At 49.3% G+C, this 25,914-nt stretch overlaps 2 protein-coding genes across 3 annotated transcripts in view; both read right to left on the bottom strand.

Moving 5' to 3' along the window:
- Window positions 1-8,397: 8,397 nt before the first annotated feature.
- On the bottom strand, window positions 8,398-18,275 carry ppp1r11 (protein phosphatase 1, regulatory (inhibitor) subunit 11). The gene is given in 5 exon segments (XM_055631850.1): window positions 8,398-8,884; window positions 9,551-9,623; window positions 9,625-9,660; window positions 10,708-10,911; window positions 18,172-18,275. Coding segments are annotated over 4 exon segments (459 nt in total). The 5' UTR covers window positions 10,804-10,911; window positions 18,172-18,275; the 3' UTR covers window positions 8,398-8,630.
- Window positions 18,276-21,503: 3,228 nt separating this feature from the next.
- Window positions 21,504-25,914, bottom strand: part of LOC129695099 (RNA-binding protein 4B-like) — a 28,529-nt gene continuing 24,118 nt past the window's right edge. The window contains exon 5 of one of the 2 annotated variants that reach the window (XR_008723108.1): window positions 21,504-21,926. The gene's annotated coding sequence lies outside the window, so the exon portion shown is untranslated. The remainder of the gene's footprint in view (window positions 21,927-25,914) is intronic. The other variant, XM_055631849.1, reaches the window with a different exon arrangement.

Raw genomic sequence — 25,914 nt, 5'->3', positions numbered from 1 at the left:
GGTGGTCGAGGCACATACGGTGGAGGCATTGCAGTCTGATGTGGGCTGAAGGAACTGTTCTGTTTCTATGTGGCCGTCAACAAAACCGACAGGTTCATTAGAGCTCCCATTCCCAGCTCCTTGCCCACAACCATTAGATTGTTGAACCGACCTGCACTGCCTGCGTTTGGCCCATATCCCTCTAACCTGTCCTATCCAAGTACCAGTCTAAATGCTTCTAAAACGTTGCAATAGAACCGACCTCAACTACTTCCTCCTGGGAAAAACTGCAGAGTAGATTTACGAAGATGGTGCCAGGATTTGAGGGCCAGAGCGAAAGGGAGAGGTTGGGCAGGGAAGGATTTATTAAATTAATCAATTGAACATTTGAAAATGATCACCAATGCGTCCACTATTTCTAGAGCCACCTCCCTGAGGACCCTGGGATGCAGGCCATCAGGCCCAGGGGATTTATCATCCTTCAGTCCCATTAGCCTACCCAATACTATTTCTCGCCTAATGAAAATGTATTTCAGTTCCTCTACCCCCTTAGATCCTCTGTCCTCCAGTACATCTGGGAGATTGTGTCTTCCTTAGTGAAGACAGATCCGAAGTACCTATTCAACTCTTCTGCCATTTCTTTGTTGCCCATAATAATTTCACCCGTATCTGCCTTCAAGGGACCCACATTTGACTTTGCTACTCTTTTACCCTTAACATATCTAAAGACGCTTTTACTGTCCTTCTTTATATTCCGGGCCAGCTTCCCTTCGTACTTCATCTTTTCAGCCTGCATTGCCCGTTTTGTTTCTTTCTGTTGTCCTATGACAGTTTCCCAATCCTCTGGCTTCCGGCTACTCTTTAATGTGTTATACATCTTTTCTTTTAGTTTTATTCTATCCCTAACTTCTCTTGTCAGCCATGGTTGCCTCCTACTCCCCTTAGATTCTTTCTTCCTTTTTGGAATGAAATGATCCTGCATCTTCCGGATTATGCCCAGAAATTCCTGCCATTGCTGTTCCACCGTAATTCCTGCTAGGATCCCTTTCCAGTCTACCTTGGCCAGCTCCCCTCTCATGCCTTCTTATACTTCTCCTTCTTCTCTTTATTTTTATACTGTCCTTGACTTCCCTTGTCAATCCATGGCTCCCCTTCGAATCTCTCTTCCCCTTTGGAACATGGCTTTTAAGGCATATATCCGTGGACACATTATTTCATACTCCGCGGAATCTAAAAAAACAACAAAAAATGAAATATGTACATTGGCTGATGGGATTGCCAAATTTACCACATAATGAGTCTCTGTTGTTAGATGAACCCATCACGGAGGAAGAAATACAGAAAGCAATCCTTTCGATGAATTCTGGTAAAGCTCCCGGTCTGGATGGGGTTACAGTGGAATATATAAAGTATTTTTCGAGTTTACTGTCCCACTGGCTATGCAAGTTTTTTAAAGAAGCCTTTTTAATGAATATATTACCACAATTCTTTTATGAAGCATCTATTTCTTTAATTCTTAAAAACGATAAAGACCCTACTGAAGTGACATCATATAGACCTATATCACTGTTAAATGTAGATTCCAAAATTCTTTCAAAAATATTAGCTATGTGATTGACTTTCATATTTCATATTACTGGATAGACTCGGCTTGTACAAGCTAGAATTTAGGAGATTGAGGGGGGATCTTATAGAAACTTACAAAATTCTTAAGGGGTTGGACAGGCTAGATGTAGGAAGATTGTTCCCAATGTTGGGGAAGTCCAGAACTAGGGGTTCACAGTATAAGGATAAGAGATGAGAAAATCATTTTTTATACAGAGAATGGTGAATCTGTGAAATTCTCTGCCACAGAAGGTAGTTGAGGCCAGTTCATTGGCTATATTTAAGAGGGAGTTAGATGTGGCCCTTGTGGCTGTAGAGGGATCGGGGGTATGGAGAGAAGGCAAGGATGGGATACTGAGTTGGATGATCATCCATGATCATATCGAATGGCGGTGCAGGCTCGAAGGGCCGAATGGCCTACTCCTGCACCTATTTTCTATGTTTCGATGATTAGAAAATATTATATCGCAAATTATTTCTGAAGATCAGACAGGTTTGATTAAAAATCATTACTCATACTTTAATGTTAGGAGATTAATGAATATTGTATACACAGTGTCAAATAAAACTCCAGAATGTGTAATTTTGCTGTGGGGCCTCCAGTGGCCCACTCCCCCGTCAAGGCCTTTTAGCCCCTTCCACAGCCGGTCTGCCCACCGGCCCTCCCTCCCTCCCCTCCAGGCGGGTTTCCAGTTTGCGGTACCCTGTAACTCTAGTCCAGGGGTCAGCAACCTTGTTCTGCATAGGGACCAGGACGCATGTCTGTGAGCAGATGGCGGGCCACATGTAATCACGACGTGTGTACACATGGATCCTGCCCCGGATGGCAGGCATCAAATCACATGTACAAAGAAGGTAGACAAAAACGCTGGAGAAACTCAGCGGGTGAGGCAGCCTCATGCAATCCTTGCGTGTCTCACCCGCTGAGTTTCTCCAGCATTTTTGTCTGCCTTCGATTTTTCCAGCATCTGCAGTTCTTTCATAGAAACACAGAAATTAGGTGCAGGAGTAGAGGCCATTTGGCCCTTCGAGCCTGCACCGCCATTCAATACGATCATGGCTGATCATCCAACTCAGTATCCTGTACCTGCCTTCTCTCCATACCCCCTGATCCCTTTAGCCACAAGGGCCACATCTAACTCCCTCTTAAATATAGCCAATGAACTGGCCTCAACTACCTTCTGTGGCAGAGAGTTCCAGAGATTCACCACTCTCTGTGTAAAAAAATATTTTCTCATCTTGGTCCTAAATGATTTCCCCCTGATCCTTAAACTGTGACCCCTTGTTCTGGACTTACCCAACATCGGGAACAATCTTCCTGCATCTAGCCTGTCCAACCCCTTAAGAATTTTGTAAGTTTCTATAAGATCCCCCCTCAATCTTCTAAATGCTAGCGAGTACAAGCCAAGTCTATCCAGTCTTTCTTCATATGAAAGTCCTGCCATCCCAGGAATCAGTCTGGTGAACCTTCTCTGTACTCCCTCTATGGCAAGAATGTCTTTCCTCAGATTAGGAGACCAAAACTGTACTTAGCCGAATGGCGTACTCCTGCACCTATTTGTTAGGTTTCCTCCTCCCCTCCCCTGCATTGATTGCAGCTTCTGCCTCCCCTCCCACCGCCCAGTCTTGAGTTCCTCGTCTTTGGGACGCGAGGGGAAACCCACGCAGTCGCAGGGAGAACGTGCAAACGCCACATAGACAGCACCCAAAGTCAGGATCAAAGCCGGGTCTCTGACACTGGGAGACGGCAGGTCTACTCGCTACACTGTGTGTTGCCCTACAACCCTATTCCACAAGATGGTGCAGTGGAAACTATATCCATCTCTCCCCCATCCTATTCACCGACCAGCCTGACTATCCCCCTGGTTATATTTTACTTTGTACACCTCATTGTCACCTTCACCTCAGCCAACATTTTCCTTGAACTTTGTCCCCTTTGATCTTGCGTTTCACACCTTACCCTTCCATATCTCCGTGTCTCCCTCTCCCGACTCTCAGTTTGAAGAAGGGTCTCGACCCGAAACCTCACGCATTCCTTCTCTCCAGAGATGCTGCCTGTCGTGCTGAGTTACTCCAGCTTCTTGTGTCCATCTTGGGGGAAACCTCCAGATGTGACACCACCCCTTCCTGCCACCCAGATGCCGCCTGACCCACGATGCCGCCTGACCCACGAGGCCCTCCAGCACGTTGTCCCCCCCCCCCCGCCTGCAGATCTACCCTGACACACAACACAAGAAGATAAGACACAAAAAGGTGGAGTAACTCAGTGGGTCAGGCAGCATCTCTGAAGAAACAGAATAGAAACATAGAGAATAGGTGCGACACACTCCCCTACCCTGCCACAAAGTCACAGACTGAGTCTAGAAGTGTGAGGGGGGACCTCATTGAAACATACCGAACAGTGAAAGGCTCGGATACAGTGGATGTGGAGAGGATGTTACTTACAAAATAGGTGCAGAAGTAGGCCATTCGGCCCTTCCAGCCAGCACCGCCATTCAACATGATCATGGCTGATCATCCTGAATCAGTGCCCCGTTCATGGCCCCCCCATATCCCTTGATTCCGTTAGCCCTAAGAGCTAAATCTAACTCTCTCTTGAAATCTAGTGAATTGGCCTCCACTGCCTTCTGTGCCAGAGAATTCCATCGATTCACAACTCTCTGGGTGGAATTGTTTTTCCTCATCTCAGTCCGGAATGGCCTACCCCTTATTAATGAACTGTGACCCCTAGTTCTGCCCCTCCTCCCCCGCCCCCCAAACTTGGCGAATATTTTTCGTGTATCTAGCCTGTCCAATCCCATAAGAATTTTATATGTTTCTATAAGATTCTATCAGAATGGGTGACTTTTCGGGCCGAGACCCTTCTTCAGACAAGGACGAGGTGGGACAGATGGAACGTGGTATCTCCCGTTTGGAAGTTTTTTGGTGAATTATTTAATCCCGATCGGCCTGGACCTTTGTCCGGGTTTCTGTCTCCAGCCAGCACGTAAACAGGCCATTCGGCCCATCAGGCAACTGCCAGCCACCCCTCCACACCCATTAACCCACAAACCTGCATGCCTTTGAAGTGTGGGAGGAAACCCATGTAGTCACAGAGAGGACGTGCAAACTCCAAACAGACAGAGATACAGCGTGGAAACAGAACCTTCAGTCCACGCCGACCATTGAACACACTAGTTATCCCACTTTCTCATCCACTCCCTACACACTAGGGGACAATGTATTAGTTTCCACTAGTGGGAGAGTCTAGGACTAGAAGTCATAGCCTCAGAATTAAAGGACATTCTTTTAGGAAGGAGATGAGGAGAAATGTCATTAGTCAGAGGGTGGTCTGTGTAGTTAATCTGTAGAATCCGCCTGTGGAATTCTTTGCCACAGCAGGCCGTGGAGGCCATGTCAATGGATATATTTAAGACAGAGACACAGTGCCCTCCATAATGTTTGGGACAAAGACACACCATTTATATATTGCCTCTGTACTCCACAATTTGAGATTTGTAATAGAAACAAAATCACGTGGTTAAAGTGCACATTGTCAGTATTATTTCAGGTTATTTTTATACATTTTGGTTTCACCATGTAGAAATTACAGCTGTGTTTTTACAAAGTCCCCCCATTTCAGGGCACCATAATGTTTGGGACACGCGGCTTCACAGGAGTTTGTAATTGCTCAGGTGTGTTTAAATGACTCCTTAATGCAGGTATAAGAGACACAGTTAGACATCAGCCAAACCTTAGGCTTACAAATCAACTGTTTGGAACATCATTAAGAAGAAAGAGAGCACTGGTGAGCTTACTAATCGCAAAGGGACTGGCAGGCCAAGGAAGACCTCCACAGCTGATGACAGAAGAATTCTCTCTATAGTAAAGAAAAATCCCCAAACACCTGTCTGACAGATCAGAAACACTCTTCAGGAGTCAGGTGTGGATTTGTCAATGACCACTGTCCGCAGAAGACTTCATGAACAGAAATAGAGGCTACACTGCAAGATGCAAACCACTGGTTAGCCGCAAAAATCAGTTTGCCAAGAAGTACTTAAAAGAGCAACCACAGTTCTGGAAAAAGGTCTTGTGAACAGATGAGATGAAGATTAACTTCTATCGGAGTGATGGCAAGAGCAAAGTATGGAGGAGAGAAGGAACTGCCCAAGATCCAAAGCATACCACCTCATCTGTGAAACACGGTGGTGGGGGTGTTATGGCCTGGGCATGTATGGCTGCTGAAGGTACTGGCTCACTTATCTTCATTGATGAAACAACTACTGAAGGGAGTAGCATGATGAATTCTGAAGTGTATACACACATCCTATCTGCTCAAGTTCAAACAAATGCCTCAAAATTCATTGGCCGGCGGTTCATTCTACAGCAAGACAATGATCCTAAACATACTGTTAAAGCAACAAAGGAGTTTTTCAAAGCTATAAAATGCTCAATTCCTGAGTGGCCAAGTCAATCACCCGATCTGAACCCAATTGAGCATGCCTTTTATATGCTGAAGAGAAAACTGAAGGGGACTAGCCCCCAAAACATGCATAAGCTAAAGACGGCTGCAATACAGGCCTGGCAGAGCATCACCAGAGAAGACACCCAGCAACTGGTGATGTCCATGAATCACAGACTTCAAGCAGTCATTGCATGCAAAGGATATGCAACAAAATAAGTAATACTAAACATGACTACTTTCATTGACATGACATTGCTGTGTCCCAAACATTATGGTTCCCTGAAATGTGGGAGGGGGGAGAGGTCCTATGTATAACACTCCTGTAATATCTACATGGTAAAACCAAAATGTATAAAAAATGGCCTTTATTAAAATCTGGCAATGTGCACTTTAACCACATGTGATTTTTTTCCTATTACAAATCGCAAATTGTGGAGTACAGAGGCGAATAAATAAATGATGGGTCTGTCCCAAACATTATGGAGGGCACTGTAGATAGATTAGATAGATATAGATAGATATGCCATTTATTGTCACTATACATGTACAGTGAAACTGAAAGCTGCTCGTACTCAGTGCATACATACAATTTTACACAAAAAACAAGAAACAGAAAAACAAAACAGAAGGGAGATGGGGGGGGGAATAGGTGCACAAATTCTACGGCGCTACATACATATATACATATATACAGATGGAAGTCCGTGTTGGGCGGTGTAGTCAGTGCATGTGTGGATTTGAATTTATGGTAGATATAATTCTCGGGAAGCAGCTATTCCTGAGTCTGTTTGTCCTGGATTTGATGCACCTATAGCGCCTTCCAGAGGGCAGCATTGATTAGTGATTATTGATTAGTACGGGTGTCAGAGGTTATGGGGAGAAGGCAGGAGAATAGGGTTGGGAGAGAGAGATAGATCAGCCACAATGGAATGGCGGGGTAGACTTGATGGGCCGAATGGCCTTCTACTCCTATCACTTATGATTTTTACCCCAAAGGGGACAATCCCCTTTCCCTCTCCTCTCCCGGTACACTAACACCACCCGACACACCACCACCTACACACAATGTGTAGCTTTTACCGAAGCCAATTAACCTGCAAATCTGCACGTCTGCAGTGTGGGAGGAATCCCATGCAGGTCACAGGGGAAACATAGACAATAGGTGCAGGAGGAGGCTATTCGGCCCTTCGAGCCTGCACCGCCATTCATTGTGATCATGGCTGATCATCCCCTATCAATAACCCGTGCCTGCCTTCTCCCCATATCCCTTGACTCCACTAGCCCCTAGAGCTCTATCTAACTCTCATTTAAATCCATCCAGTGACTTGGCCTCCACTGCCCTCTGTGGCAGGGAATTCCACAAATTCACAACTCTCTGGGTGAAAAAGGTTTTCTCACCTCAGTCTTAAATGACCTCCCTTTTATTCTAAGACTGTATGTGTGGCCCCTGGTTCTGGACTCGCCCAACATTGGGAACATTGTCTGTATGGAGTTTGCACGTTCTCCCCGTGACCTGCGTGGGTTTTCTCCGAGATCTTCGGTTTCCTCCCAAACTCCAAAGACGTAAAAGGTCTGTAGGTTAATTGGCTTGGTATAAATGTAAAATAATGTGGGTAGGATGGTACACACAGGGGAAGTAACGCACAAAGTCCCCACAGACAATACACCGCCCCCGGCCAGCGCTTCATTCAATGTCCCCCACGCTACCTCCAGTGTTGAGCAAGACCAATTTTATTTCAATACATACGATCTGTGGTGGGGGGGGGATGAAGAGACTCCCACATGCGTGACTGTGTTGAGGGAAGGGGGAGGATACAAGGGGTGGGGGGTGGGGGAGGTACAAAGACAGTCTACACCGTGCCACCTGTCTCGGGCCCTACGGGGACAGATGCCTACCCTACGCCCCCTCCTCTCCCCGACCTTCCATGGGTCTCGATCACGCGCTCCCCAGCGACTAATATTTGCCCCCTCCACTCCCCCGAATCCTCCAACAACTCTCTCTCCTCCCCTCTCTAACCTCCCCCACCCACCCTCTCTCTCTCCCACCCCCTCCTCAGTCCTCCCCATTCTCCCTCTCCGCTCCTCCCACTCTCCCCCTCCCCCTCCAATCCTCTCATTCTCTCCTCTCCTCTCTCCTCTTAACTCTTTTCTCCCCCTCTCTCGCCCCTCCATTCACGAATTAGCTGCGGGATTATCGTGCAAACCTGTGGTTCCGTGCGTCGCATGCAACCTCCCCCCCTCGACCCCTCCACCCCGGGTTCCGGGTCCATCCATCCCCTTTCCCCGTTCCCCAGGGTCCGGCTGCTGTGGCAAACCGAAACAAAAGAAGAAAAAAACAGGCTCCTATTAAATAAATTACAAATGCAATATAGACGTACAGATCTAGTTTAAAAAAGAAACCTCTCCTGTGGGAGGGAGAAAGCAAAGGCTCAGGGGGGGTCGGTTCAGTTCGGGGAGGGGGCAGACTTGCTGGGGGTCGCAGGGCGGTTGAGGGAGGGGGTGAGGGGAGGTGTGAGGGAGGGAGGGGAGTGGGTGGTCCAGGGGGATGGTGATGCGTCCCCCCCTCCCCTCTTCCCCCCTCCCCAGTGTCTCTGCCGCCGGGTCATTTGTGGGGCAGGTGAGGGTGCCGAAGGGTGGGGTGTTTGGGGCTGTGGGCCGGCTCCGGGGGGTGGGGTTTGTCGGCGGGACCCACGGGCTTGCTGCTGGCCCCCCCGCCAGCGGGCCCCGCACTGGCAGCCCCCGGGAAGGGCTTCTTGTGGCCCCGCAGGCAGTGAGCGTTGCCGCAGCCACCGTTCTCCTCTTCGCTCTCCGAGCTGCTCTCCCCGAACGCTCGAGGCTTCTCGTAAATGCAGCAACCTGCGGGGGGAGAGAGAGAGGGAGAGGGAGAGGGGAGAGAGAGGGAGGGAGAGAGGAGAGGGAGAGAGAGAGAGAGAGAGAGAGAGGGGGGGGGGGGGGAAACCCCGTTAGAGATCAGCCTACCCTCGACATTACGCCCCATTACAACACCGACCTGGCCACACACTCATCTCCCTGCAACCTTCAGGTAGAAGGTACAGGAGCTTGAAGACTGCAACGTCCAGGTTCAGGAATAGCTACTTCCCCACAGCCATCAGGCTATTAAACCTGGCTCAGACAAAACTCTGATCATTAATAACCCATTATCTGTTATTTGCACTTGATCAGTTTATTTATTCATGTGTGTGTATATATTTATATCATTGTATATGGACACACTGATCTGTTTTGTAGTCAATGCCTACTATGTTCTGTGTGCTGACCCCAGGGTGGTGGAGGGGGCCGCGGGATTGGGGGGGGGGGGGGGTTGGGGAGGGGACCGGTGACTGCTTGGAAGGGTGGGGAGGAGGGGTCCGTGCGGGGCAGGGCAGGGAGGTCCAAGGGATGGGGAGGTGGAGGGGGTGGGGAGAGGGAGTGGGATGGGGGGCGGGGGGGGGGAAGAGGGGTCCGCGGGGAATCCACAAGGGTGAGGGGGAGTTCGCGGGGGGGGGGGGGGGGGATGCTTACACTTGGAGGAGCGACGGCCCAGATGCTCGTTGTCCACAGTGTCACTAGACCACTCCACCTTCTTGTTTGTTTTTCCGCTTCCTCAGGCGAATGGTGATGCTGCGGTTCTCCTGTGGGGGGGGGGGGGGGGGGGGGGGGGAGAGAGAGGGAGGCAGTGAGATGTTGACCAGAACCTCAGCGAGTGGATCAACACACCCGCACAGTGTCCACACAGGCCCAGGGGCGGGGGGGGGACAGGCATTGAGACATGTGTGTGGATAGAGTGATACAGTGTGGAAACAGGCCCTTCGGCCCAACTTGCCCACACCGGCCAACAATGTCCCAGCTACACTAGTCCCACCAACCTGCGCTTGGTCCATATCCCTCCAAACCTGTCCTATCCATGTTCCTGTCCAACTGTTTCTTAAACGATGGGATAGTCCCAGCCTCAACTACCTCCTCTGGCAGCTTGTTCCATACACCCACCACCCTTTGTGTGGAAAAAGATACCCCTCACATTCCTATTGAATCATTTCCCCTTCACCTTGAACCGATGACCTCTGATCCTCGATTCCCCTACTCTGGGCAAAAGACTCTGTGCATCTACCCGATCTATTCCTCTCGTGATTTTGTACACCTCTATAAGATCTCCCCTCATCCTCCTGCGCTCCATGGAATAGAGACCCAGCCGACTCAACCTCTCCCTGTAGCTCACACCCTCTAGTCCTGGTAACATCCACATAAATCTTTTCTGAACCCTTTCAAGCTTGACAATATCTTTCCTATAACATGGTGCCCAGAACTGAACACAATATTCTAAATGCAGTTTCACCAAAGTTTTTTACAACTGCAGCATGACCTCCCAACTTCTCTACTCAACAGGTACACAAAAATGCTGCAGAAACTCAGCGGGTGCAGCAGCATCTATGGAGCGAAGGAAATAGGCGACGTTTCGGCCCGAGGGGGAGGATGAGGGGGGACTGGGGTGGGACCGGACAGGACGATGGGTGGGTACAGGAAAGGGGGGAATGGGTATGGGGGGGTGGGGATTGGGGGGATGGGGGAACAGGGACGGGGAGTTGGGGGTTACAGGGAGAGTGGGGATAGGGAAGGACAGGGTGAGGGAGATGGGGGAGATCAGGGGGTGGGAGGGGGGATGTGGGAGAGGCGGCACTCACGGTTGGGGCGGGCTGCGAGCTGTCCACCGTCTCGGTGATGGTGGCTGAAGAGCTGGCGGTCTCAGCCATGGCTCCGCGCTCCGGCTCCCTCTCCATTGTCGCCAGGGCTGCCCCCGTCTCTGCCCACCGGCCCTCGACAGCTGCGAGGGGGTGGTGACGGACAGACGGACAGACGGCCGCGATCACTCTCCACAACGCGGCTCCCTGCAGAGTGGGGAACGGCATGAAAGCAGCGCAACAGCCCCCCCCCCCCACGAAAGCACACAGGGGGCCACGATCACTCCACACTAACCGCCAACCGAAAATCATTTTAATCAACTATTTACACAAAAAATGCAAACAAACCCGCCACCACAATACAAACTGAAGCAAAATATTCTTAAAAATTAAATCACTATTTCCCCATCCTTATTGAGGATGCAATGCCCCCCCCCAACCCCCCCCCCCCCCACCCCCCCCTCCCCCAAACCACCCCCCCTCCCCCCCCCCCCCCACCCCCCCCCGACACCCCCCGAAAATCCCTCAGGGCACTCGTGGACAGCGCGTAGCCCCTCTCTCGTGCCACCCAGGCGCGGTTGTAACACCGGGAAAGGGGGCTGGGAGGCACCCGGCTCGGGCCTGGCGCTGTGACTCGCGGATGATGGTCAGCTTGGCCACAAGTTACAAGGAGTAGAATTAGGCCATTCGGCCCATCGACTCCACTCTGCTATTCAATCATATAAAACAGTCCTCTGTACATCCCGTATTCAGCCTCCCCCGGTTAGTTATAGCCTCTCAGGTTCCGCTCTGTTTGCAATGGGAGCTACGTGTTTAACAACTATAATCTATAGGCCATCATTAAGGCCAAGAAACAGGCAGATGTCATCACCCTGTGGCGACTCTGCGCACTGGCACAAACGGATCTCCTTACACCCATCATAATCATCCAACTCTTTCAAATCTCCCATTCAAAGACCCTCAAAATGACTAACAGTGCTCCCTTCAATTTACTTTCTGGGCGATCTTCCTTCCACTGCTTCCCCGCTGCTATCAGACACTCAGTGCGGCACGGTGGTGCAGCGGTAGAGCTGCTGCCTCACAGCGCCAGGGACCAGTGTTCGATCCTCACTACGGGCGGTGTCTGTACAGAGTTTGTACGTTCTCCCCGTGACCGTCGTTGGTTTTTCCCGGGTGCTCCGGTTTCCTCCCGCACTCCAAAGACGTGCAGGTTTGTAGGTTAATCGGCTTTGGTAAAATTTAAAATTGTCCCTAGTACGTAGGATAGTGCGGGGTGATCGCTGGTCAGCGCACTCAGTGGGAAATTCCCCGCTGTATTCCTAAAGTCTAAAGTCTTGAATGGACCTCTTTTAGTTTAGTTTACAGATGCAGCCGAGTCCGCACTGACCACCAATCCCTGCACATTAACATTATCCCACTCATGCTAGGGACAATTTACACATATAGAAACATAAACATAGGACGAATTAGTGCAGGAGTAGGCCATTCGGCCCTTCGAGCCTGCACCGCCATTCAATATGATCATGGCTGATCATCCAACTCAGTATCCCATCCCTGCCTTCTCTCCATACCCCCTGATCCCTTTAGCCACAAGGGCCACATCTAACTCCCTCTTAAATATAGTCAATGAACTGTGGCCTCAACTACCTTCTGTGGCAGAGAATTCCACAGATTCACCACTCTCTGTGTAAAAAATGATTTTCTCATCTCGGTCCTAAAAGACTTCCCTCTTATCCTTAAATTGTGACTCCTAGTTCTGGACTTCCCCAACATCGGGAATAATCTTCCTGCATCTAACCTGTCCAACCCCTTAAGAATTTTGTAAGTTTGGCTGATCATCTAAAATCAGTACCCCATTCCTGCTTTATCCCCACACCCCTTGATTCCTTTAGCCCTCGGAGCTAGATCTTGAAATAGAGAAAATATACCAAGCAATTAACCTAGAAATATGCACGTCTTTGTAGAGTGAGAGGAAACCACAGATCTGGGAGAAAACCCACCAGGTCATGGGGAGACGGTACAAACTCCGTACAGACTCCAGGTCACCGGCTCTGCAAGCGCTGTAAAGCAGCAACTCTATCGCTGCGCCACCGTGGCTGCCCTTATATGCTACACTCCCGATCTTCCGATGTATATCATTGCATCCCTTGCACTTTTCTTTTACTTGCACTTTCTCCATAGCTGGAACACCATATTCTGTTGTACTACCTTATGTAAAGTATGATTTTCGCTAAACACAGTTTTTCACAACACATGCCAATAATAAACCAATGCCAAGAGAACACTGGAGGCCCAAGGAACTGCAGACGCTGGAGTCTTGAGCAAATGTGCTGGAGGAACTCAGCAAGTCAGGCAGCATCTGAGGCCAGAATGGACTGATGACATTTTGATTTGATTTTTTGGATCCCTCAGATTGACAAAATATGAATCAGCTGCTCTGCAAATTTTGCTTAGGACATTACATTAATTTACAGGGGAGAATATTTTACAGGGGAGAATTATTTACCAACCATCCCACTTTATAGATTATATTTAGAGCCTGATATTAATTTGCAGATGAGAAAATTTCCCATCTTGTCCCCAAGCTATGCATTGTTTACATTAATTATTAGAAAATATGTATTTACCAGCTACCCCACATTATAGGTTATGTTTCAAGCCTGATATTAGTTTATGGGTTAGACCAGTTACAAGGATTCTCCAAACAATACAGGCTGTTTAGATGAATGTGTAAGGGGATATTAGTTTATAGATGGAACCATTTACTAGGTTTCTACATATGTACATGTATCCCCAATCTCTTGCCCAGAGTAGGGGAATCTTGGACCCGCGGACATAGGTTCAAGGTGGAGTGGAAAAGATTTAATAGGAATCTGAGGGGGTGGGTGTATGGAACAAACTGCTAGAGGAGGTAGTTGAGGCAGGGACTATCCCAACGTTTAAGAAACAGTTGGACAGGTACATGGATAGGACAGGTTTGGAGGGATATGGACCAAGCGCAGGCAGGTGGGACTAGTGTAGCTGGGCACGTTGGGCTGAAGGGCCTGTATCACTATGACTTTATTAATGAATAGGGAGATATTAATTCACCAAATATTAATTCACCAAAATTGTTTAGAGCTTGATATTTGATTATAGATGGGAGCAGTTATGAAGTTTCTCCACTCAATACATGTAGGTATGTTACAAAACCTACCTGAATCGTGGCTGAGCATCTGCCCCACCCCTTGTGTGTGATTTTGGCGCTGTTTAGAGGGGGCGGGTTTAAAACGCGATTTTTACTAGGCTGTTCCAATCGAAAATGTTCAGCCTAGTAAATCATTAACGGAAAATCGCTGAAAGACCCCGTCGCAAAAGGTATTATTAGTTTTTATGGCCTTGTATAATAGTTATAGTAGTTTAAAAATCACTCTCTCAACCCGCAACCTCTCGCAGCCCCAGGGTTTTATAAAGCAAACAATTAAAGGTATGTACCTTATTTTTACATTAAATGGGGCTTGTAAATAACCCTGTATATAACGTTTTCTATAGCGAGTAGCTCATTTTGGGCTCTTTATATCCCGCAGTATTTTTCTGGGCACTTGAGGGCACAAATCCAGCGCAATGTGAACGTTCTAAACCAGCGCGTTCATAGGAACCCACTAGAAAGCCGATTTAAATTGACTTTAATTTACAGCAATTGATCACTAAATTCCTTCCATTTGGCCTATAAATTGATGTAAATGAGATTTAAAAATCATGTTTTATTGTGAATTATTTGTGAATATTAATTGGACACTTGGGCTATTTAAAAATGTTAATCATTTATTAAGAAATGGATAGATGTTTAGATCTAGTAATTGAAGTTTGAAATAAGCTACAATTGGGTAACTAACTAATTATATGCTTTAATTTCAGGTCATCCAAGTAAGATTATTTTATATTTGTTTCAGAATGCTTCAATCTATGATAACTGAAAATTTCATTCAGTTCTCTTAATTTTTAAGAAGGTTATGGGCTTTTTGACTGTCCACGATCACAGCTTTTTTGTTATGTCCATAGAAAATCAATAGGGAACAAGATGCTAATTTCCGAGTATGAAAATGGCCATAACTTTTTTATTACTTGAGATATGAAAGTGAATTAGGTGTCAAATTAAACTTATTGGTATGCTTTATCTGATGGGATAAATTGCAGACTTGATTTTTTAAATCTCAAAATTTTGTAACATTGCTAATACATGCTGTTTAAAGCACAATATAAATGTATAAGGGGACATTAGTACATAGATGAGACCAATTTTTAATGCCTCATTGAATACATTGTATTTAAAGAACAATATTAATGAATCGGGGGAGGGGTACAGATGTACCAGCTGTCCCACATTATAACGGTCAGAGCCTCATATTATTTTATAGCTTAGAACATTCACTAACTGTCACCACACAATACATGTGTTTACAGCAAGGCAGTAATGTATAGGTTATAGATTATGTTTAGAGCCTAATATTAGTTTATATTTAATATGTAGTATTTAAAACACAGCATTAATGTTTTTAGATGCCATTAACGAGTAGTCTTGTACAATGCATTGTGTTTAAAACACAATATTAATGCATGGGGCGAAGAGGCGAGGCAGAATATTAATTTACTAGTTGCCACACATTATAGATTATGTTTCGAGTCTGATATTAGTTCATAGATGCAAACATTAACAAACATACTTTATATTTAGAATGTTATTAAGTTATAGATGCCATTTGCCAGCTGTCCACAAGCTATACATTGTAATTAAAGCCCAATATTGATGTAACGGGGGGGGATATTAATTCACCACCTTCGATTTTCCAGCATCTGCAGTTCCTTCTTAAACATGATATTAATTCACTACTGCCCCACAGTATAGATGTTCAGTTATATTAATGTAATGCTCATATATTAATGTGCATTAGGTAATGGAAGAGACTATGTAAGAGTTGACCCACACAATACATGCTGTTTAAATCATGATAATAATGTATATGGGGGGGGGGGGGCGGGGGGGGGGGGGGGGGGGGGGGGGGGGGGGGGGGGGGGGGGGGGGGGGGGGGGGGGGGGGGGGGGGGAGGAAGAGATATTTATTTACTGACAGACCCACATTATAGATAATGTTTAAGATTAATATCCAGAGAGGATACTTCTAAATTCCCACTCTGTTGCAGCAGTTTGTAGGAGGGTTTATTTGGAGGGCATCTACCACACACGGTGCCTCAGGAAGGCCGTCAGCATCCACAAAGACTCCTCACACCTTTGTAACGGACTGTTTGAACTACTTCCCTCCGGCAGACATTACAAGGCCTTCTACGCCCGAATCTCCAGACTCAGAAACAGCTTTATTCCCAGAGCTATAGCGGCTCTGAACCGGCCCTGCTGAGTGCCCCCCACCCCCCCCTGGACTGTCTCCCTCGGATGGTCACGTCACACAGCTTATATATTTATTTTACTTTTCTTTTTCATCGGTTGGAAGCTGCAAACTAAATCTCGTTGCACTGATGTACAATGACAATAAAATATATTATTATTATTTAAAGCCCTGCCTCCTCTCCATGCTGCAGTGTGTTAAATTGCAGCAGAGGCGGCGGGTCCCCATGGGGAGCAGCTCAAGACCGTTAATCTGAGTCCAATCCAAGCCCTTCCTTGACTGGGTCGAGGTCCCAGTCCCTTTACCTGGTTCCCAGCCCCAGCCCTGTCGGTTATCTGAATCTAAGCCCATTACCCGAGTCCCAGCCCCGATGTTACCCTGAAGATCAACACAAAATGCTGCAGTAACTCAGTGGGACAGCCAGCATCTGTGGACAAGAGGGAATGGGCGACGTTTCAGGTCGAGGCCCTTCTTCAGACTTGTCCTCGGTTTAAACCAGCATCTGCAGCATACTGACATTATTCAAAGCATTGTTACATTTCCAGACCACCATCTCTTTCCCAACATCTTAGTCCCCTCAGTTTGTATAAACAAAATAAATCCAACATACAAAGGTCACATACCCCCCACCCAACAAACTTCTACCCATCTTATCTCAACATGAGTATAATTAAACGTAGCTCACAGATCCTGAGACGTCTTGCTATCTAAGACTAATATAAACAGTTGTCAGTCGTAAACGCTGAGCCCTTTGTTTTACAGAAGAGCTGAGGAATGTGTCCTCATGAAAAAGCATGTGGTCTGTGACCAAATGGCCTGTAACCTGAGAACGGCCACACTAACAAAACTACTTTTAAATACAGATTATATAAGATACATTTACTACAGAAAATAATATCTACTACAGTCCCAGCCCCAATGTTAACCCTGAAGATCAACACAAAATGCTGCAGTAACTCAGCGGGACGGGCATAGAAAATCACCTGCAATAGAAACATAGAAATTAGGTGCAGGAGTAGGCCATTCGGCCCTTCGAGCCTGCACCGCCATTCAATATGATCATGGCTGATCATCCAACTCAGTATCCCGTACCTGCCTTCTCTCCATACCCCTGATCCCCTTAGCCACAAAGGGCCACATCTAACTCCCTCTTAAATATAGCCAATGAACTGGCCTCAACTACCCTCTGTGGCAGAGAGTTCCAGAGATTCCCCACTCTCTGCGTGAAAAAAGTTCTTCTCATCTCGGTTTTAAAGGATTTCCCCTTTATCCTTAAGCTGTGACCCCTTGTCCTGGACTTCCCTAACATCGGGAACAATCTTCCTGCATCTAGCCTGTCCAACCCCTTAAGAATTTTGTAAGTTTCTATAAGATCCCCTCTCAATCTTCTAAATTCTAGAGAGTATAAACCAAGTCTATCCATCTGTGGACAAGAGGGAATGGGCGACGTTTCAGGTCGAGGCCCTCCTTCAGACTTGTCCTCGGTTTAAACCAGCATCTGCACTTCCTTCTAATTGCGGTTTTGGTCTCCTAATCTGAGGAAGGACATTCTTGCCATAGAGGGAGTACAGAGAAGGTTCGCCAGACTGATTCCTGGGATGTCAGGACTTTCATATGAAGAAAGACTGGATAGACTCGGCTTATACTCGCTAGAATTTAGATTGAGGGGGATCTTATAGAAACTTAAGGGGTTCTTAAGGGGTTGGACAGGCTAGATGCAGGAAGATTGTTCCCGATGTTGGGGAAGTCCAGAACAAGGGGTCACAGTTTAAGGATAAGGGGGAAATCTTTTAGGACCAAGATGAGAAGAACTTTTTTCACACAGTGAGTGGTGAATCTCTGGAACTCTCTGCCACAGAGGGTAGTTGAGGCCTGTTCATTGGCTATATTTAAGAGTGAGTTAGATGTGGCCCTTGTGGCTAAAGGGATCAGGGGGTATGGAGAGAAGGCAGGTACGGGATACTGAGTTGGATGATCAGCCATGATCATATCGAATGGCGGTGCAGGCTCGAAGGGCCGAATGGCCTCTACTCCTGCACCTGTTGTCTATGTTTCTAAAGCAGCATCTGCAGTTCCTTCTCACCCACCGATGTGACCCTGGGCCCGTTTATCCCGGCCCCGCGTTACCTTGAGCGTCGCTCACTCCGCCTCCATCTTCCAGGCCCGTCCCTGCGCTCTGTCCCTCGTTCCGCCGCCCATCTCCTTCCTCCTCCCCCCCCCCTTGACTTCCGCTCCCGGCTCTGGTGTTCACCCCGGAACCTTCCCCTCCCCTCCAACCCGGGCCGCCCGCCATGTTTGATATTGGCAACAACCATCCCCTTTTTGCAGGGGGCGCCATGTTTGATACTGGCGGCATTCACAGGGAGGGGACGACCGCCATGTTTGATATTGGCAACAACCATCACTTGTTTTTGCAGGGGGCGCCATGGGGGCGCCATGGGAAGGGGAACGTGACGGTCGCCATGTTTGATGCTGGCGGCATTCACTGGGAGGGGACGACTGCCATGTTTGATATTGGCAACAACCATCACTTGTTTTTGCAGGGTGCGCGCCATGTTTGATACTGGCGGCATCCACGGGGAAGCAAAGATCCTATAGGGTCTTTGATGGGAAGGGGCCGATCGCCATATTTGATGTTGGCGGACTTCCCTGGCAGGGTGCCGACATTATTAATGCTGGCAGCCCCCCCACCTCCCCAGTCACATGGAAAATAGTCACATGTGGTCACAGGGAGAACGTCCTTACTCCCTACAGACCAAACAATCTATGATGTTAATTAGCCATGTTTTTGTTTACTTCCAGGTTGTGCTATTTGCAGCTCAACAAAATCTACTGGCGTCTTAACAGAGAAAAGACTGTCCATATCTGAGGAGTGGGTGATGTTTAAGATCCAGTCATGAGGCTCAAGCAGACCAACAGCCCTGTATTTTTGTATGGGAAACATCATTCTAAAGAACATGTTTTTATTTTGTATTTTTGCATTTATTGTTTCTTATATAAGGTATTTTATTTTATTGCGTTGTAATTGTTTCTGACAAATGACTAACTCTGTTTTTTTCTTGTCTCAAAACTCTAAACAGAGCATGCAGCAGCAGCAGCAATAAATGTCCTGTGCAAAAGACTCAAGTATCCCGTCGTCTCCTTAGCACATTAGTACTGAGGCCAGGCCGGTTACATATACAGTAGTACAGTGTTTATATAGCCAACAGTTATTTATTTATTGATGCTTTATAGTTTATTTGATGCTAGTGCCTAATGGTGATTTTAATTTGACTGTTTATTGTCCTAGAAACTGATGACAATATCGAGTGTTGAATAATCTCAATTACTTATGGTGGTTGTAGGCTACTGTATGCGACAGTGAGTGTGGCGGTGTTTATAGGACGGGTGTGGAAGAGGCTAGGAGGGAATCATCACAGTATACCCACTACATAAAACTAGACTACACCACTGCCAAAGATCTCTGCTCTAAGATCTTTGCTACAGACAACAATCTTCGGTTTCCTCCCACAGTCCAAAGAAGTATTGCTTTGTAGGCAGTGGCAGACTGGGTCTAAAAATATTGGTTGCCAGGAGACAAAGGGGGCCCACTTCATCAGGGGCCCACTTGCCATCGGGCAAGCTGACACCCTGGGCAGTCCGCCACTGCCACTGTTGGCAGGGTCTGTATACTTGGCATAAGTAATAATAATAATAATAATAATAATACATTTTATTCATGGGCGCCTTTCAAGAGTCTCAAGGACACCTTACAAAAATTTAGCAGGTAGAGGAAAAACATGTAAAGGGAATGAAATAAATAGTAGAGACATGACTAGTACACAAAGTAAAGACAGAATTCAATTCAAAACACAATATGAGGCAATTCAAGCACAGATGAAAAGGGAGGGGGACGTGGGGCTAAGGATAGGCAGAGGTGAAGAGATGGGTCTTGAGGCGGGACTGGAAGATGGTGAGGGACACGGAATTGCGGATCAGTTGGGGGAGGGAGTTCCAGAGCCTGGGAGCTGCCCTGGAGAAGGCTCTGTCCCCTAAACTGCGGAGGTTGGACTTGTGGTTGGAGAGGAGACCGGCAGATGTGGATCTGAGGGACCGTGAGTGTTGGAAGGGGGAGCGGAGGTCCGTGAGATATGTGGGGGGCAGATGGTGGAGGGCTTTGTAGGTGAGGATCAGGATTTTGTAGATGATCCGGTGGGAGATGGGAAGCCAGTGAAGTTGTTTGAGGACTGGAGTGATGTGATGCCAGGATTTGGTGCGGGTGATGAGTCGGGCGGCTGCGTTCTGGACCAGTTGGAGTCGGTTGATGTAGGTGGAGCTGATGCCAAGGAGAAGTGAGTTGCAGTAGTCCAGTCGGGAGGAGATGAAGGCATGGATGAGTCTTTCAGCAGCGGGAGGTGTGAGAGAGGGTCTGAGTTTGGCGATGTTGCAGAGATGAAAGAAGATTTTAATGACATGGCGGATGTGAGGCTCAAGGGAGAGGGTGGAATCAAAGATCACACCAAGGTTGTGGGCCTGGGAAGATGGGGAGACAGTGGTGCCGTCGATGGTGACAGTGGGGTTATTGGTTTTGCAGAGTGTGGCTTTGGAGCCTATGAGGAGGAATTCTGTCTTATTGCTGTTGAGTTTGAGGAAATTATGTTGCATCCAGGTTTTTATAGCTGAAAAACAGGAGTTGATATGGGAGAGGGGGGGGGTTGTGGGGGGATTTGGTGCCAGGTAGATCTGGGTGTCATCAGCGTAACAGTGGAAGTCCAGGTTGAAGTGGCGGAATATCTGACTAAGGGGGAGGATGTAGATGATGAAGAGGAGGGGGCCGAGTACGGAGCCTTGGGGAATGCCTTGAGTGACTGTGGCTGTAGCAGAGGTGTGGTTGTGGAGAGAGATGAAGTGGGATCTGTTGGAAAGGTAGGAACGGAGCCAGCTGAGTGCAGAGTCTTCAATGCCGAGGTCTTTGAGTCTGGTGAGCAGGATGTTATGGTTCACTGTATCGAAGGCTGCGCTCAGGTCGAGGAGGATGAGAATGTTGAGGGAACCAGTGTCAGCAGAGGTGAGGAGGTCGTTGAGGACTTTGAGGAGAGCAGTTTCTGTGCTATGGAGGAGGGGTTCAAGTAGGTTATACGCAAGGAGGTGGGAATGAAGTTGTTATGTGGGAATAAGTATAAATTGTTTCTAGTGTGTGTCGGCTTGTATTAATGTGCGGGGATCGCTGGTCAGTGTGGACTCGGTGGGCCGAAGGGCCTGTTTCAGCGCTGTGTCTCTGAACTAAACTCTACTGCTGTGCCACCGTACTGCTGTTAATGTAAAAATAAAAGTAGGGAAACCTGGACTGGGTGGGCCGAAGGGCCTGTTTGGACACCGTTTCTCTCTGATTCTCGAGTCGAGCAGAGTAAAAAGCAACTTTACACGGACTCTGTCAGTTCAAATACTCATCGTTTATTGCAGGGTGCTACAGGGAGGGGGGGGGATTTGTGGTCACCATCAGGTCTACATTCAGGAGTCGCTCCCTTTTATAGAGACTTCCACCACCACACAACATTTACCAACAACACAAAAACCAAAAGAAAATCTTTATTTTTTTAAAAATGAGTAACAAATAGCTTCAAATAAAACCCAGAACAGTCACAGATCATATTGGGGTGGGTGGGGGAGGGGGAATTAGAAAGAAAATCGACTTTTTTCTGCTAGTATTTTTGAAAGAAAAACACCAACATTTCACATCTACAGATAGTATTGTCCCCGGAGTTCTCTGTGCTAAATCTCGATGGTGTGGGTACTCTGCACAAGGTCCGAGCCGAGTTTGTGTGTGGAGCAGCCGTGATCTCACCAACAGGTATTACCAAATCTACAAAGAGGAAACACATCACAAACTGGTCAAAGACACTCTAGTGGCCACGTGAGGGAGAAAGCACGCACGCGCGCACGCACACGCACACACACAACGCGCCTTTGGAGGGCAACATCTCTTGCCCCAACATGTCGCAACAAGAGGGGCTAGAGAGAAGTTAGCAGAACCACTGAAGTGTTTTTTTTTCGTTCTCGAACTCCCCTCGCGGATGTTTGGTGGTTCATTCACAGCACAGTGGAGGGGAGCTCACGCCAGGCCGTTTACATTCACGTGCTGGCTGCAGGAGTCAGTTGTGTGTGGAGGTCGTAAGTGAGGGTGGTACCAACATTAGAGCAGAGGGGAGTGGTGGAGGGGCAGAGGGGGTTGGAACCGTGCCCGCCTGATGGGAGAGGTGCTGGAACACAACGGAATGGTTGGAGAGCTAGCTGCAGACAGAGCCACCGACGATGAGAGGGGGTGTGGGAGAGAGCTAGCACGACCTATCCTTCCCACGGGACCGAACAGACCACCACCGCAAATCCGAAATCACCAACGGCATGCCCGAACCAACCGCTCCTCGGCTGTGCACGTACCACAGGCTTGCGTTGGAATCCCTCTAGCTCGCCCGTCTGGACCAGCAAGGCCTCCACAGTCTACACCTCACCAGAAGCTTTGAACCACCCACCCACCCTGGACAAACTCTCCCCCTCCCTCCCACCCCGCTCACTCCGAAACCGGAACTCTGGAATTTCTTCCCTGAATCTCACCGCTCCTCATTCCTCCTCCACAACCTGCCTCTTTGACCCGAGCTTCACTATGTATTCATTTATTTAAATGTGCTCGCCCGTCCTAACATGGCCACCTGGGGCTGGAGTCTGACACGCCCGCCTCTTATATCCGCCGAGGCAAAACGTCTAAGGGCGCTAGGCAAATGCAGGAGTTGTGGAATTGCACGATAATAGGAACACCTGTCTCCAGGAGGCAGCAAACACAAGCAGCTTCACACTGCAGACTGCGATCAACACATCCAGGCGACAGCCAGCCAGCTCTATGTCTGTCACAGGTGGAGCAGGTAGCACCAGGCCGGATTCAGGCCCCTCCGCACTCTAACTGCACTTCCATCTCTCGAGTCTCGGCCGCTGCTGGGGATGGCGACTGGGAAGTGGACAAGAGCAGGTAGTTAAATCGGCAGCCGCGCTCTCTCTCTCTCTCTGTCTCTCTCTCTCTGTCTCTCACTCTGTCTGTCTTTCTCACTCTGTCCCTCTCTCTCTGTCTGTCTCTCTCTCTCTCACTCTATCTGTCTCTTTCTCTCTGCACGCCCCACAGCCCTCGACGCCCCTCCAGCATAGACTGGACATGGGTGGAAGAAGGGAGGGGGTGGGGAGGGTGGGGGAAGGGAGGAAGGGGGTGGGGGAAGAAGGGGGGGGGTAGAGGCTTGCCCGCGCCCGCGTACGTAGGTGCGTGTTGAGAGGTCACGCACTGTGCCCGCGCTGTGCGCTGCTCGGATGGAGGGGGGGGGGGGGGGGGGGGGGGGGGAGAGGAAAAAAAAGAGGTGGGGGGGGGGGGGGGGGAAAGAGATGGGTGGGGGTCACCTGGGATAAGTGTCCCAGTGACTATCAGGAGGGGGGGGGGGGGGGGGGGGGGGGGGGGAAATAAAGTGAACAGTTCCAACAGAAACAAAAAAATCAGGGAGGGGGGAGGGGGGTGGGTAGTAAGCGATGGAAAGAAGTTTCGGCGCCAGTTACCACAAGACGCAACCTGAAGCTAGTCTGAGAGTTGCTACTGTTCAGTCTCCGCAGGTGGCTACAGGAGCTGGTTTCTCCAGCAGGCAGGCAGGCAGGTGGATACACAACTGTCAAAGAGGAGGGGAGACGACACAGCATTTCAGTTCATTCAGCAAACCCGCGAGCTGGGTTGGTCGCGCACACAGACAAACCCGCCGGCAACTCCAGCAAACGTCTCGCCTCGCCGCGCCACGCCACAGCCGGCAAATGCACCCCGCACTCGAGGGGGGAGAGGGTGGGGGTGGGGGGGTACGGACACTGGCCTTGCTGCTGCAGTTCCCCTCCGTCTCTGCCCTCGTCCACCTCGCTGGGCGACGCCAGCTCCGCTTCCCTCCGCTCTCCGGCTGACTGATCTCCACATTGGCAGCGGGCGGGCGGCCATTAGGCCAGGGTTAGTACTCGAGGGTGGAGTGGGGGGGTTGGTTAGACGTATTCCTCCACCCTCTCTCACACACACACACACACACAACTCCTCCTCACATCAACACTGCCACACCACGGATTGACACGTCACAGATGGCCACAATGCGGCAATGGAGGGAGGGGTAAAAGCACTGGAAATGCCCGCGCTCTCACCACAAATCACACCCTTTAAGAGGGACAGCACGCCACGGATAACGGGGCCGAACAGCCTCACCGCGGGGTAGCACGAAGGGACATACATCTCTGAAGCCGACCCACCTTCATTCCTGTCCACCTGCAGCATGCAATAACAGGTACCCGAGAAGCGGGAGGATACAAGACTTGCCTCACCTCCACCTCCAACTCCACACAGTGCCCCGGGAGAGGGGGGAGCGTTGAGGGGCTCGGTCCCCGTGCAGCGGGTAGTACAGATGAGGTTGGGGGGTGAGGGGGGGGGGGGGGGGGGGTTGTCTGTAGGAAGGAACTGCAGATGCTGGTTTAAACCATAGACGCAAAAAGCTGGAGTAACACAGCGGGACAGGCAGCATCTCTGGAGAGAAGGGATGGGTGACGTTTTGGCTCGAGACCCTTCTTCAGACTTGTCTGACGGTGGGTCTGAACGTATCAAGGTGGAGATTGAGCAAAGGTTGTCTGTTTCCCTGACTCTCAGGCTGAAGAAGTCTTGACCCGAAACATCACCCATTCCCTATCTCCATAGATGCTGCCTGTCCCGCTGAGTTACTCCAGCTTTTTGTGCTATCTTTAATACGGGGGGGGGGGGATGTGGGTGACGGGGGAGAAGGAGAGAGACCCGAATCCTGGGCAAGGAGAGGGAACCGGACGGAGTCTGGCCCTCCGGCCCCTCGAGGTCGGCTGCGGGGGGCTCTGATCACCTGGGGAACAAAGTTGGACGGGGGCGAGGAGAGGAGAGGGACGTGGTGTCCAAGCAAGGCAGCAGCCTGGGATTTGGAACTTTGGACTTTGGAAACACCGGCAAAACATGCCCCCCCCCCCCCCCCCCCCCCCCCCCCGGCCAGCGGGATCGGTAGACTTGTTAATCGACGATCGGGAGGGATGGCAGAACTCTTATGCTTGTAAGAAAAATAATTTCACAGCGTTAGCACTTTGCACACGTGACAATAAAAGCACCGTAGAACCATTGAAGCAGGTCAGGTCCGCAGTGGAGTGGTGAGGTAGGTCAGGTCCGCAGTGGAGCGGTGAGGTAGGTCAGGTCCGCAGTGGAGCGGTGAGGTAGGTCAGGTCCACAGTGGAGGGGTGAGGTAGGTCAGGTCCACAGTGGAGGGGTGAGGTAGGTCAGGTCATGGAGGGGTGAGGGAGGTCAGGTCATGGAGGGGTGAGGAAGGTCAGGTCATGGAGGGGTGAGGGAGGTCAGGTCATGGAGGGGTGAGGTAGGTCAGGTCATGGTGGGTGAGGTAGGTCAGGTCCACAGTGGAGGGGTGAGGTAGGTCAGGTCATGGAGGGTGAGGGAGGTCAGGTCATGGAGGGGTGAGGGAGGTCAGGTCATGGAGGGGTGAGGGAGGTCAGGTCCGCAGTGGTGGGGGTGAGGGAGGTCAGGTCATGGAGGGGTGAGGTAGGTCAGGTCATGGAGGGGTGAGGTAGGTCAGGTCATGGAGGGGTGAGGGAGGTCAGGTCATGGAGGGGTGAGGGAGGTCAGGTCATGGAGGGGTGAGGGAGGTCAGGTCATGGAGGGATGAGGGAGGTCAGGTCATGGAGGGGGTGAGGGAGGTCAGGTCCGCAGTGGAGGAGTTATGTTGGGGAAGGGAAGGAACAGGGTGGGGAGGGGGGGGGGGTGGGAGGAG

The sequence above is a fragment of the Leucoraja erinacea genome, unplaced genomic scaffold (genome assembly GCF_028641065.1).
Source record: "Leucoraja erinacea ecotype New England unplaced genomic scaffold, Leri_hhj_1 Leri_93S, whole genome shotgun sequence".
Classification (NCBI taxonomy): domain Eukaryota; kingdom Metazoa; phylum Chordata; class Chondrichthyes; order Rajiformes; family Rajidae; genus Leucoraja; species Leucoraja erinaceus.
Note: the sequence above shows the minus strand (reverse complement) of the source record. Positions and strands in the feature narration are given on the sequence as shown.